Source organism: Trachinotus anak, unplaced genomic scaffold (genome assembly GCF_046630095.1).
Source record: "Trachinotus anak isolate AG129_WGS33_773 ecotype Australia unplaced genomic scaffold, CSIRO_AGI_Tana_v1 ptg000008l, whole genome shotgun sequence".
Taxonomy (NCBI): Eukaryota; Metazoa; Chordata; class Actinopteri; order Carangiformes; family Carangidae; genus Trachinotus; species Trachinotus anak.
The window spans coordinates 26119300-26134644 of NW_027273859.1; the positions used below are offsets into that span (position 1 = coordinate 26119300).

Sequence of the window (15345 nt, forward strand, 5' to 3'; positions counted from 1 at the left end):
GATGAACAGCATGCAGTGTTCAGATCTATTACACGTCCTTTAAATAAAAATACTCCAATATAAAAATACTTAAGTACAAGCACAAGCCCTGTATTCACAATCTGTTTCTGCTACTTCCCTATAAAAATGTAATGGAGTAGAAGTATGAAGTAGCAGAAAATGCACAATAAAGTACAAATTGACCAAAACTGTACTGAAGTAAAGTATTTGAGTACATGTTGTCAGCTGCATTCCAGCTCTGCACACGCAACTGTTGCAGGGATTCAGTGGCTGTCATTGTTTTCACATACTGCTCAGTTTCCCTCACAGAAAGCCACTTGTCCTGCTGGAAACAAGAAGCTCTTTATCTGGAGGAAAAGCTGAAAAAATGTAAACATGGAATTGCCATGCTTTGTTCAAAGACCAAATTCTGTAATTTTAGGTTTTACAGGAAGAATTTGATTTCCTCAGTTTGTGTCCTTGTGCGGAGGAAACCCTCGTCAGGGAGAGTGCATGAACTGGTTTCAGCCTCACACATTCAGATCCTTCTTGTGACCACATTTGAGACAAAACTGCCATCTAGAGCACATGTTACCTACAGGTCTTGAAAAGTATGAAAAAGTTCCATGTTTCAACACACAAGCACCGCCCCCACGTAAGCTGACTCAGTGCTGTATGCTACCATTGCCGTGGAGCACATCATGGAAAATGCTATGGACGGCTCGTAGTTGTGGTTAGATTGTTTTTTGTTGGCTCTTGTGTCCTCAGGGTAGCTTTACTCAGTTGTGCATCCTGTGTCTCCAGTTGCCACCTTTCAGCAGACTCAATAACTCCGTCCTGCAGAGGCCGAGGTGTCGCTGACGGAGCTTTTATTTTGGTGAGTCGCTGGTGGTGTACTGCGACACCTAATGGCCACTTACAGAACCTTTAAATATATAATAAGCTTAAAAAACATAACGCATTGTGCAGGATTAAACCAGTGGTTAGTGCTTGAAGCGCATTTAGCAGATAAAACCTGTGCGTTCATGCTCGCGTTGGAGTATTTTGTGTTTGCGTTGCAGCCGCTGCGCTGATGCTGGAAGTGAGAGCAGCCGCAGGAGCCTGGACATGTGACCGTCCGCACAGGAAGAGTCCAGATATGAGTCAGAGATCCCTGCTCCGCGGAGAAGCCCTCAGTCCGTCAGCATGCCGTGCCGCTTTCTGCTCAGCCTGTGTCAGTACGACACCATGAAGCTGGTCCGGATCCAGAGCGTCCGGCTCGGCTCTCTGAAGTGGAGCCTGAACGCAGCCATTCTCCTGTTCATCTGGTGAGTCACCTTGTGTCAGCCCCCGCATCTGTCCCTAATCTGACTTCCTGATCATTCAGCGTCTTCCTACTAATCAATGAGTGCAGGTTATGCAGTTGCAGTCTTTTATTTTGTCTTATGTTTTATTTTTTGGGTGGGGGCGGAAGGGAATCCAGCTGAGTGCGGGCACCTGCTTCAATCCTCACAGTGTCTTGCTTGCAACTAAAGCTGCCAAGTGTATGAGGAGGAGTACAAAGTGCAATATTTCACTCACGGAAGTATAAAGTATCATAAAATGAAACCACAAGCTCCTGAAAATGGTACAGCACTTAGAGTTAATGTACTTACTTCCCACCCCTTCTAACTCAATTACTTTGCCTTCAGCACAGATGTATTTTCATTTTGCTCAATTACCCAACCAGGTAAAACTCCTGAATTCTTGGTGGATGACTATAATAGAAGCTAATAACAGCCAACTGAACAACCACCGCCACACAAAAAAACAAAAGACTGATTTATCCTTCACTGTCTCGTTGCTCATAATTCATAACCAGTTTTTGCAAATTTTAGATAATATGGCATTTTATATCGATAATGTAATATCAAGCCAACATTGAAAATTACAGGGCGCGCCAGTCAGCCAACATTAGTTAGATGAACTGTAACTGAGGCTGAGGCTAGAAACTGGCTAACATAACAGAAGATAACGTGTGCTGAGACAAAATAAAACTAAAAGTAAAACTACAAAATAGCAAAAACGGTGCAAAAGACAAAAGGTGCACAAGAGAGAAAAACAAAACTCATCAGCAGCAATTCATCATTTCAAACTATTTTTTTGGTATTGTAGCTTCTGCCATGTGAGGATTTGCCGCTTTTCTCCTTTGGTTTTGAAATGTTGGTCAGACAAAACAAAACACTGTAAGATGTCAGCTGGGAGATAATAACTAATTAACTGACTAATTGAGAAAATGTTGTGATGAGGAACTGATAGTGGAAAAAAGACATTAATTGCAGCCCTGAACCTGACGTTTCATGCCTAATGTGGTTCAAGCAGATCCCACAGGCTGACTCGTCCTCCCTTGTGCCACCAACAAACGGACCCTCATATGTAAAATTGGAGAAATTTGCTTTAAACTGTTTGTCTTTCTCTTTTATTTTGCAGCATCATGATGCTGTGGAACAGAAAGTACCAAGAGTTTGACCTGGTGGTCAGCTCCGTCACCACCAAGGTGAAGGGTGTAGCCAAGACCCACCTGCCTGGAGTTGGGGACGTGGTCTGGGATGTAGTGGACTACAGCGGGGCCTTACAGGTGGGAGCTGGATCCCACGGGTTCTGTCCTGTGAAGGGTCTTTGTGTTTCTCAAAGAAGCAATTTTGAAAGACATTTTTCTTTTTGTTTTTAGGAGAAAAACTCCTTCTTTGTGGTGACCAATGTTATTGTGACAAAGAATCAGAAGCAGGGAAACTGCCCAGAGGTGCCTTTTGCTTATTATCTAATGCTCCAATGGTTCAGATGAAGAGTTAGCAAACCTTTCTTATTTTGCAGCAGTATTTATGTTCCAGGCTCCTCGTAATGGCAGATCGTGTCGGACTGATAAGGACTGTGTGAAAGGAGCCTGGGACCAGCAGAGCAATGGTACAGTACCTACTTTTAGTAGACCTGGATTAACACCAGAAAGCACTTGTTAGCACCACCTAGTGTCCTTTAACAAATACTGGGTAATTCAGTTCCATGAATTTTAAATGCATTTAGTTGGTGTTTGAAGAATAAGTCTGGTGATGTCTTATTAAAATAATTCAAATCCCATGAAAAGACTGAAACCAGCAATGAACACAGTACAGTTTGTGTGTCATAGAGCTCCGTTGTTGTCCAAACACTATTAAAACACACTGTATGAGCCACTGTTGCACTGGATAACATGTTCCTTCTCTACAATGAACACACACACTGTAATTTATTTTGACTCGGTCACACACATACAGTCCTGCTGCCCAAAATACACCAAATGTTGATCAATCCGCTGCTGAAAATAGTCCCCAACAGATGCACCATTTCATCCTGTTTGTTACAAACTGCACTGTCCAGTGTTTTAGTAAAATACTGAGTATCTTTTTTATATTTGTTAGCTCTTTTTAACACGTATCTTCAGTATGAATCAAGCTGAGAGCCTCAGACAGGGTAGGGAGGTCGGACAGTATGACGAACTAACACATATTTTGGTTTTGGACAGTAAGACAGTAAAAATATAGGAAATGCCAGCCTCATCCTCTAACACCTCTTCCTTATTAGTAAGAAGTTACATTTACTAACCTTGAACCTTTTTCACAATTGTTAAAATTTCTGATGTTTAAAGGGTCTGATATCACATTATCTTAAATAGCTTCTTACTATGAGCCATATTGTCCTACATGAGGAAGTCAGGACTTCATTACCCAGAACCTCTGTCAAGTGATGTCACCAAACCACTTAAGTTTTCATTGTCTAGAGGTTCAGCATCATTGGTGCATATGGCTTTTCTGCACAAAGCTCCTTCTTTCTGATAGTGTAGAGGACATTTTTCTATTTTCTGAGAGCAAAATATTTGGCACCATCTGTCCTCCTGTAATTTGAACAAACAGGGTGAAGCTGCAGAGCCTCACAAAATGACGATGGGACAGAAACAGATATTGAACTGTCTGTCTGGTCTCCTCACCAGTTGACACCTGTTTCCACAAGAAGCAGAGGAATTTGTCAGTGATGTGTTGCAGTCTAAGTTTCAGCCAGTCGTAGTTGTCTGCTGAATTAAAGATTTGAGTCACAGCTGCTGCAGAAATCAAACCTGTGAGTTTTCAGACTGTGACTGTGTTTGTCCTCTGCAGGGATTCAGACAGGATCATGTGTGAAGTTTGACGTCTTGAAGAAAACCTGTGAAATTTCTGCTTGGTGTCCAGTAGAAAGCAAGTCAACCCCTCCAAGGTAAATTTTACTGTACTGTTGTCATGCAAACAACTCAACCTCACACTGTACATTGTGATTAGCAGACCAACCACCTGACAGTTGCACAGAGGACAAACCCATTTGATTAGGGTAACAACACAATGTTTCCTGTGGTGTGACCTTTTCACACTGGTGGTAAACAGCTATCTTCAGTTTTCATTTCTCCAACACGAGTTTTCTGTTGTGTTGCCTCATTGTGCTGCTGCTGCTTGAGTTTTGTGAAGATGATGAAATGATAATTTGAATTTTTGCTCTGGTTCAGGCCTGCTCTGCTGGAAGCAGCTGAGAACTTCACAGTCCTCATAAAGAACAACATCAGATTCCCTGCATTCAACTTCTTCAGGTGAGACTATTTTATTTAAGGTGGAGCTACAACGATTCGTCAGTTAATCAAGAAAATTAATCTTGAATTCATTTTTCAAGCAAAAATGCCAAACTTTCCCTGGTCCAAGCTGCTCAATGGCATTTTTCCCATTATTTTTTTTACACTTCATAGACTAGACTGAGAAAATAATTGACTGATTAATTGATAATGACAACAATCATTAGATGCAGCTCTGTGATGGTTTTGAGGCTGGTGTCCTAACCTCACCCTGCTCTTTCTTTTAGATTATGTTTTCCTTTTATTTTCTTTATCACAGTTGCAAACAGGGATTTTGAAAAGTTTTTCTTGGTTCTGTTTTCAAGAGTGCACCAACATGGTGTGTTCCTCTTATGTTTTTTCTGGTTTCTGTTGTATTTAACTGTTGTTTCACCAACATTGCCAGAGAGAGAAACCCTGACTTCCTCTGAGCCTGTTCTGTTTTACAGGAGGAACATCCTCCCAAACATGAACGACACCTACCTGAGGAGGTGTCATAGAAGAAACGACTCGCTGTGTCCCATCTTCAGATTGGGAGACATGGTCCAAGAGGCGGGGGAAAAGTTCTCTGTCATGGCAGTCGAGGTGGGATCACGTATTCAAAAATTCATTTTTCCCACAACTTGGCTCTTTTTTTATGGAGTTCTGGACCTGTATGTCTAAAACCATTACAGGGAAAATTTTGGACCTTAGTGAAAGATAAAAGTAAAGATTCTTCACATTTAAACAAACATCTTTGACTTAAAAAGTCTCTTAGATGTGAGAGTGCTGCAGAGTCTGTTGAGCTGGTTAAAATAGATATTCGATGACCGAGCTACAGAAACAACCGAGCACGCACCACCTCAGCTGCAGCAGTGTATTTAAGATTACAGTAGTTTTAGTCTTTACTTGCATTTGAACATTTGACAGGATGCTACACCACTCTCTTTTTTTTTTTTTTGCATTTATCAGGGTTATTATGCAAACAAATAACAAGAATAAATCTGACATTGATTTCAGTATTTTCATTGTTATTACAGCCCTATTTATATATTTGTACTTACATTTATACAGAGCACTTTTTATTTTAATGATAACTGAACATTCAGGACTAAAATAAAGTTGATAATAGCAAATATTCCTAATGTTCTTGCAGAAAAACAAACCACTGAATAAACTGTGATTGTGATTTTAAAATAGACTGCACAATATGGCAGATGTAGGATTGATCTTTATCTGATTGGCCATTCCTTTTCTGATCAATCATGTGATCACTTCAAGGCTGCTCTTCAAAGTGACCTGTACATTTGGCTGTGAGGAGGAGGAGGAAGTCACTGTGTGTTTGCTCACACTCAGCTCTGAGCACTTTTCTTTAGCTTCATTCTTACAGGTTTAATAAATATTGGCTCCAAGCATTTTACTGAGTGACTTCATTGTTGAAAGCTCAGGAGGCTGCATCATTATGAGACCAGATCAGTTTTTTTCCACATCCATTTTCTCTTTTTCTTTTTGGGTTTTCAAGAGAAGTAAAGTGGAAATGAAACCAACCTGACGACCAAAAGAAAGAAGCGTTCCCACTACAAACTCTCTGATTGTGTGGATGAAAGTGAAGAGTCAGTGGATGTGCCTAACAACAAGTCTTTGAGCTGTTTCTCATTTTTCTTGTGATAAATAAAGAGTCCTTAGAATATTGTTTCTGTAAAACAAGTGAAAAAATCTGTCACTCACATCCATGTGATGCATTTCCACTGTTGACCACAGGGAGGCGTCATCGGCATCCTCATCAAATGGGACTGCAACCTGGACCGGCTCATGTACCGCTGCCTGCCCAGATACTCCTTCAGACGGCTGGATGAGAAGGAGAGCAACAGGACGCTGTACCCCGGCCTCAACTTCAGGTCAGTGAGGGTTGCTGGGGTCAAAGGTCAGGTTCAAAATGTTCACACACTAATTATCTATAGTACAACCAAGTGTCAAACATTTTCAGAGCCTGAATAACTAAGTTATTGTTTACAGAAATGAGTTCAACATTATTTCACATCTCACTTTAATATCTAGGAATTTAATGAGAAACAAAAACCAACAGTTTGTGCTGGTTGATATTATATTAACCTCAGTGTCTGAAAATGCTTCTGTTTTAATGTCCATGAATTTATACGAGTAAAAGTAATAAAGTGAAGTGCTACTCCACATCTCTGGAAATTTAATCCATCAAAAGAAACTGAAGCACTGAAATCACAGCAGGTGTTTGAGTCTGTTCTGCAGCTGTGTATGTTTGTATATACACAATATACAAGTCTGATACTAAACTACCTAAATCCTGTTTCGTGTCATTTTGTATTAACTTGTGTTTTTTTTATAAAGTTAACAAGTTAGTATGCCTTTCTGTCTCATGTAGAGAACTTTGAATTTCCTCTTTGTTTGGTGGGTGTTATACAAATAAAGCTTTTCTTTTCTTTTCTTCTGTCCTCTCCTCTCCTCTCCTCTCTGTCTGGGTCAGCCTCTGTTGAAGGAGTCAAATATAATTTACACATAGATTCACACATACATCAAAGTTTACACATCAGCTCTTCGCTTATCTGTGCAGACCTGAATGTTTCAGAGTAGCGGCTGTAAAGAGCCACTGTCCTCTACCGGCTGAGCATCAACCAGCTCAGACTCAGCCAGAGAGCAGCTGGTGAACATAGTGGAGCATGTAGCAGCTGGAGAGCCAGATGTTTCCCTCAGGAGCTGATGGACACCAAACACAGAGCTAAAAGAGCGGGAACACTGGACTCAGACAAACTGATTCCAAAAGAACAATGCTGTCGCTCCATAACTGCTTCACACTATCGACAGAAAAGGTGGTGAGACGTCAGCGCTGTGTTCACAGCTCGTCTCTGCTGCCTCCAAGTGGCCAAAATCAGTTCTTACAGGTTTCAGTACATGTGTCAGATTTGAGGTAAATAAACCTGCTTCATGTTAAAGGTTAAAGGTTATTCTGTGTGTTTTTATTATTTCTCATATCGACTGTGTCTGATCAGGTACGCAAAGTACTACACGGTGAACGGAGTGGAGGAGCGAACGCTGTACAAAGCATTCGGGATCAGGTTTGACGTCATGGTGTTCGGAGAGGTGGGTGCAGTTTCTTCTTTTAGTTTCAGGACTCAGATTTTTATAGAATTTAGATTCCCTGTGTTCCTTGTACAGTTTTCATTTGTTTTTTATTTGTTTAAGTAGTGTGAATGTTTATGCTTATTCCACATTATCTGACAGTGTCACATATTCACTTATCTGCTTGTTCCAGATAAAATGACTCATAACCGCCTTCCCCCTGAGTCACCCCTGAGCTCTGTGTTTCTAAACTGTGGAGGAGAAATGTGCAAATGAAAAACAAACAAGTGACGGTTTGTGTTTTCCAGGCGGGAAAGTTCAGCTTCATCCAGCTCATCATCTACATCGGATCAACGCTGTCGTACTACGCTCTGGTGAAAGACCACACACACACACACACACAAACACACACACACACGTCCATTCATGCATTTATCCCCATTAGCACTGAACACAGTGGCGGTCAGTGTTAAAGTCAGTATCTGGATAAACTGAAAGACTTTCACTCCAAAGAGCTGAATAAACTCAGTCAGAGAGTGAAGCTGCAGATTACATGATTACATGAGGTTTGGTGTAAAAAAAAAAATAAAAAAAAATTAAATATTATCTCAGGAATTCTCAACTATGGGTGCAACAGAAACAAAGCAAAACTCTATCTCCACTGATCAATGAGGAAACCACAAGAGTAAAACATAAATGATGCATTTGTGATGTAACTGATGGGTTTGGAGCTGCAGCTGTTTCACTCTCTGTAGACAGAAAATCAGTTGCAGCAACAGCGATGATTGGTTTAGAGCTTTGATATTTTTACAATAAACAACATGACAAACATTAGAGAAAATGGAATCCATCAGATCTGGGCTGTGGTCGAAAAGTCCAAATAATCTCCTCTCCTAACCACTTCTCCTCGACCTCGATGGAAAACATCAAGAGGCCGAGGAAAGATGTGAAGGAGAGTTGATCAGGACTTAGGAAAAGAGAACAGAAGCCGACTGCACTTACACCAGGCTTTTTTTTAACCAACTTTATTTATAATACGTGGACGATAAATTGTCCTTTTCCAATTACAAACACAGAACAAACTGGACTGAAATGTTTAAATAAGATAAAATGAAAGAATTACACAAATAGAGAAAGTTGAGCCATTTAAATAATAACTGACTGGAACTGAGGGCAACCTGGTAGCCCAGTGGTTAGGGTGTAGATCCTCTGAGGAGGCGACTCCCGGCCGGCAGGACTCTGCTGCATGTGATTTCTCTTTTCTCCTTTCCTCTCCTAAAGGAAGGTCCAGTGTTTCCTATGCAAAAGGAGATAAGATAGGAAGCATTAAAGTTCCTTTCCTTATCATTAAGTGAATTCGAGCAGTTCTTATCATGGCTGCCACTTAGATACTTCCAGGCCAGTTCACTCACTTAGGAACCCTCCTAAGCAAAAAAAAAAAAAAAAAAAAAAAGTGTTCCCTTGGAGACGGCATCTTGTGGCCATTAGAGGATCTGCATCTTAAGACACTTCAGCTCTGATTGTGTGGAATGTGTGCAGTGATGTGTGGGCTGCTGTGGACATGAGACTGAGAGTCGTACATGTAACAGTGTGTGCGTCTTTTCCTCCAGACGACCGTGTTTCTGGACTGGCTGATTGGAACCAGCTGTTACTCTGCAGAGGACGGGCAGAACTACTCCTTCAGGAAAGTGGAGTCGGTCCAGGACAAACGAAAGGTTTGATTGGACCCAAGATGTGATGTTGTATGTACTGTAGCTGTGAACCTGTTTCTGAATAGTGTAAGCAGCTCGGTTATCTGACGCTGTGATGTGACTGTGCTTTGCAGTACATCCTCTGCGTTTCCTACGTTGATGAGGACAACGTTCGACTGGTGAAGAGGTCACAGAAGAAACGTTTACAAGACATCAAACCGATATCTGTTCAGCCACGCAAGGTAAACCTGCTGCAGAGAGGAGAGAAGCAAAGAGGATCCACAGAGTTAGATCCAGAGGATTAATGTGGAGAAATTGACCTTTTTCTTCCAGCAAATGAAATATAATGAAATTAAGACAGAATATCAGTCTGTTTTTCCAAAACATTGGCTTCAAATAAAGTGAAACTTCCTGGGTTGAGGCATCATGACTGATGAAGATCTGCTAACTTTATTAAAACCAGACATGAAGCATTGTTGCAGTTTTTCTAGCTTTTCTAGACCTCACATTTAAAGTGAAATAAGGTGCTGCTGAGTACCCTGGAGAGCACATAACACACTGTAATTAATACTTTTAAACTGGTATTAATGATCACAGAGCAGCTATTGATTAACAAAGTTTTGATTGATTTCATTTTCATTTGTTGTCATAATAATAACAACTAACATTATGCTACAGTGCTATGCAGCATAACTTGCTGCGGGCACAGGTCCACAAGGGCCTAATGAAGAGGCGTAAACTAGTCCTTTGTAAGTAATTTAAAGAATGGGAAGTGACGAAGTGACACCTGCTGTAAAGTGAAGTTCACTCTTAACGTAGCCTCAGAGAAAACTAACAACTATACAAATTTGTTGGTTTTTGCAAATTACCAAGAAATGTACAGAACTGTGCAAAAGGTTTAGGACCATGATGTTGAGACCAGGTCTCTGTGGGGGCCAGACCATGTGTTGCAGGACTCCTTGTTCTTGTCTCTGAAGATAGTTGAATGACTCTGACTGTGTGTTTGGACTTGGTCCTGCAGGGACACATCAGATGCCTCCTGATAGAGAAGAATCTAAACATCAGTAGTACCTAAAACATTTGCACAGTGCTGTATATTCTGACTTCACTCTAGCGTCATCTATCCAGGCAGGTTGTGCTGAAACCTTAATCTACCTCAATTGCGGTTGAAGCAAAATTTGACAGAGACAGTTATTGTATGTTGACACCCGGACAGATAAAAACATTTTTAATATTTGTAAAAAGTTGAAATCACAGCTCTGGTCTTGTTGGTTTCAGCGATATATTGTTGTTCCAACAGGAGGACACAGGACACCTGAGAGCCGTTCTCTGTCTGCTGCAGCCTGGTGTCAACAATCAGGACGCTCAGCCTCCCCTCGACCATAGAGCGGAGCCAATGCCCAAAGCCAATCGTCCAGCCTGGTGCAAGTGTGACTGCTGCACTCCCTCCTCTCTCCCGCAGGAGGAGCTGTGCTGCAGGCGAAGCGACGGCGCTTGCATCACCTCGTCTCCTCTGTTTGAGCAGCTGGTGTTACGCCGCTCCCTGCTGGAGGCCGTCCTCCTGTACCAGAACCCTCTGTCTCCACCTGCAGAGCTAGGCCACACCACCGCCCTGCGTCACTGCGCCTACAGACAGTACATCATCTGGAGGTTTGGAGACCCACCTAATGACACCCACCCCGCCATCCCCAGGTGCTGCGTGCAGAGAGTCAGGGAGGAGTACCCAAGGCTAGACGGACAGTACAGCGGTTTCAGACCATCCAGGATGGTGTCCATGGAGGCCTGCGCTAATGGAGAGCTGTGAAAGGAGAGTTTCCACATTATAGAATGGGGACTCCTGCGCTGACTGACCTACTAACAGTGTTTTTATGTTAGACCTTACAAAGCAAAAAATGCAATAACTTCAGTCACCTGGGCGGAAAATGAGTCAATAAATCTCTGCATACTCTAAGATCATCTGTCACGTAATTTGGCTGCTTAGTATGAAGCAATTTTTCACCCTCTTTAAACTGCTTTTTACCTTTTATAGGGCAGAAATATTGTTTTTAACATTACTGACAAAAGATTCCTCCTGTCAGGAATGTCCTCACATCTGTCAAATCATAAAGAAACATGAAGAGTTAAGATCAGTATGGGATAGAAAGGCAGCAATTAAAGGTCCCGTATTGTATGAAATGAGATTTCCATGTGTTTTTGATTATAAATCAGATCTAGGTTCTATACTAACATTGTGAAAGTATCAAAGCCTCAGTCCACAAAGAAATGCACGCAGCCTGTATCCAGAATCTGAGCCTTGAAATGAACTGTCAGAACCTCTGTAACTTTGTGATGTCACAACAAAGCAGTCACTGCCCTCAGCCATGCCCCAAGCCCTGCCCACCTGGACCCACTGTCCAACCTTGCAGGATTTGGGTCCTCTGTGTGTTTACCTGAAATCTGCTTTATTTTTTGTTGGCTCACTCAGCCAATCAGACGAAAGGCTCAGAGTCTCTCTTCTGATTGGCTCACTGACCTGTTGTACTAGAGCTCCAGAGAGAAGCCTGAGAGAGGAAGAGAGAAAAGTACATTGAGGTGGTTATTGATTCTTAAAACCATTAATCTTTTTTTGTGGATATCAACACTTCAGGTAAAACACGGGAATAATGTAAAATATGGGACCTTTAAAGAAAATAAAAAACAGTGAACATGGCAGCACATGGCTGCTTTTATACTTTGGCTTCTGCACAGATACATATAAGATGTTGATTACTGAGCTTTAGAAATGCTGGTTGGTGGGTTTTGTTACCTGTATACAGAGCCATCTGTTTCTGGTTGTCATGCTATGCTAAGCTGGCTGTAGCTTAATATTGCCTGTACAGATATGAAAGTGGAATCAATCAAAAATTAAATATTTCCCAAAATGTTGAACTTTGCCTTTAATACACTACCATGAAATTAACATAAATGCTCTGATATCACTTTTGGCAAGAAAAGATAATAAATCTATTTCATAAAATGTTGAACTGTACCTTTAAACCATTTCTCATTAAGCGGGTCTGCTTTGTGTCATCATCTTTCCCATGATGCCTTGTGCACACTGTTTACTGGTCTCTAACAGATGATGAATGGGAGGTGAACGCCACTGGATGGTGTCTGGTATGAGATGGTGTTGGAGTTTCTGAGAAAAGAAAACTCTGCTTATGTTCCAAAATAAGTACATAACATCTGCAGCAAAGATAAGAAGCTTCATTTATCATATCAGGACGTGGTTTCAATGTGATAGCAGGAGGAGGCGGTCATAGATCAGCCATCATCCCTGCTCTATATGAAACACTCCACCTCTGAATTACACTTCCTCACACAATTATCTGAATGTGTTGAAAAGTGAGACAATGAGGGATTTTTACATTTATTTCATAATAAAATAGAAAACTTGTGAAACTGGTCTGTGCTGAACTGCTGTACCATTGTAAACAAGCAGCAACATCTGGGGCTAAAAAAATGAAGCAAACACTGAAGTGCCAAAAACTGCAGTTCTTCTAATGACCACTAGAGTCTGGTTCCAATAGTGAGTCAATCCCTATAGACTCCCATGTTAAAATGTCCAACTTTACAGCAGAAATAAACATAATATATGTAATAAATGTAGATATAATTTCCTCCTTCATAATAACTGTACAGGGGTGAATTTTTATATAATTCATCTGTTCACATTTTATTAAGGCTTAAAGTTCTGCAGAATTGAGGGTGTGGCTACTTTGAGGGACAAGTGGGTGAGCTTGTGCTTTCCACAAACCATCATGCACTCAAGCCACAGCTCCACACCTCTTTGCCCATTTTGGATTGGCCAGGAGTTAGGCGGAGTCAGGCACTGCCAAGATGGCATCAGAGGAGCAGCTCACTCTGAGCTTCAGAACTGCTTTTCAGAAACCTGTGGATGATTTCGTAGAGGCTACGTCCATCTTTATTTACAGTCTATGATTGAAACACTTGGCCGGTGTGTACAGGTTTTCCTTTTTACAGTCCCTGCATTACACTTTCATCCTCAGCCCATTGCAAGAGTCCCTCAAAGATCTGTCTTAGGTTCAGTTCTGTTTTCCTTTTACAGTTGTGGGCAGATGTTTGGGCAGGTTACAGGTGTAAAAAATACACACTACTTCTGAAATGTAGTGGCATTAAATGTGTATTCGGAAGTAAGGAGGACAGTTGTTAATGCAGCTCAGTGTGTCAATATATTCCAGAAAGATCAACATATTCTACATAAAACAAGCAGCCCTATTCATCAGCCTTTACGTAGTCCATAACCTCCTGTGTCCAATCCAACACAATAATAGTTGGAGTAATATTAGCCGTTAGCATCCCAGGCCATTCTTCAGGTGGCATATTTGACATTTACAAGCACTTTCAACCATTCATTTTCCCAACTCCGGGTCCAGACCTCAACCATTGTTTTCAATAAATGAACCATTTGACAAAATAAGGGCTTTTTGTTAAACAACTCCAGGCCTGAAATAGCTCCTGACCACTTGTTTTAGCAGCAGACATCCCTGTTTCCCCCCATTACTCATCCCCGGGCCCCTCACTGCTGCTTTTGTTCTGTGGAGTTTGAACAGGAACCACTGTTGGCTAATCTGTCAGCATGCGTCTTTTTAATTTTATTTTACTTTGAAAATGGCCTGGAAAAAGGAATCACTGTACTGCTGGTTTCCAGTAAATTAGATTAGTCTATATTCTTCATGAAGAAATACATTTGAAGAATGTGTGTTTTCTTTACATGAGCATCCCACAGTGAGTGTGTTTTCACAGAGCATGGACGGCTGAGTCTAAATCATTCACCGCTGCATTTTCTGATTATATGTGCTGACAGTGTAAACCTGTGGACTGTGGATGGATACATGTAGAGTGTAAGTGGGGTGAAGGCCATCGTGGATGGATGATTTGATGCACACTGGCAGATGGGTTATTGGATAAATGGATGAATGGAGGGTAATGTACAGTGCAGAGATTAAACGGATGGGTGGATAGATCAGTCAGTTCACCTACAGCACAATTAAAGTGTATATTGCCATCACTGGACTGAACTTGTTTATCACAGACTCACACGCGAGCCTCAGAAATCAAACAGAACTTACATTGTCTGTGTCGTTGTGTGGTCGAGCCACACTGACGGGGGTCACAGTCACACCAACATTTCTCTGAGGCAGAAACATCTCATTGGTTGACTTTAAATTTGGTAAAACCAGGCGGCTCAAAGTGCAGTTTTTTGACTAATGTGGATAAACTCAGAGTTGCTTGGAAGACGTGGACAATTTTCTCATTGGTAAAGGTTTAAAGTACGACCCCAGAGGTTATCCCTTGTGAGCCTGTCTCAGATTTCATTTGAATTGTTTTAGAGGCTTTAAAAGGTAAAACTATTAATTATTTCTCAGTAAAAAAAAAAGTAAGGATTTTGGAAAACCCAGAAAAGAGAAACATCTTGTGACCCTTCAGATTTATCTTGCAGCCCCAGTCCACATCAAATACACAAAGATCTGCCAATTGGATCTGTCCCAGGATCCTCCAGACATCATATTTGCCCTTATTAGCTTCTCTGCTTTGGCTCCCTGTAAAATCCAGAGTAGAATTCAAAATCCTCCTTTCCTATAGATGATGCAGGTTTGTGTGCTAGCAACCAAATTGCTCTCTGCAAAATGAGAAAGAGCGTGAATTTTGCGATTCTTTGAGTGAGTTGCATGTCATATTAGTGAAAATTGAATATGACATGTTAACCTGAGAGTGTGCAGGAGATGTGATACACAGCCTGTGTAGGGAAAGCATCCTGTTAGCAGAGCAGCAGCAGCTTCAGTCCTCTGAACAGGATTCATCTAGGCACAGACCTGAGTAATGGTCTCAAACTCGGCCCTGTTGTTTTCACACTGCAGTTTTTGTATGGACTGAGAAAAGCAAAATATCAGGAGCTTCAGAATAAATCTAGCTGTTTCCTTCCGTTTCCAGTCTTGA

The 15345-nt window shown here is 41.4% G+C and overlaps 1 protein-coding gene across 2 annotated transcripts; it reads left to right on the forward strand.

The window, feature by feature from the left end:
• The first annotated feature begins 36 nt into the window (after positions 1-36).
• p2rx7 (purinergic receptor P2X, ligand-gated ion channel, 7) lies at positions 37-12368 on the forward strand. 2 transcript variants are annotated; one of them, XM_071483846.1, is made up of 14 exons: positions 37-856; positions 1041-1286; positions 2428-2575; positions 2669-2740; positions 2829-2901; positions 4125-4221; positions 4505-4585; positions 5053-5188; positions 6344-6480; positions 7606-7696; positions 7984-8049; positions 9286-9390; positions 9501-9608; positions 10667-12368. In XM_071483846.1, the coding sequence occupies exons 2-14, from the start codon at positions 1165-1167 to the stop codon at positions 11168-11170; spliced, it is 1740 nt and encodes a 579-aa protein (XP_071339947.1). In that variant the 5' UTR covers positions 37-856; positions 1041-1164; the 3' UTR covers positions 11171-12368. The 2 variants fall into 2 exon arrangements, with proteins under 2 accessions (XP_071339947.1, XP_071339948.1); XM_071483847.1 differs by having other exon boundaries at positions 37-1286; positions 2815-2901.
• Positions 12369-15345: the final 2977 nt, after the last annotated feature.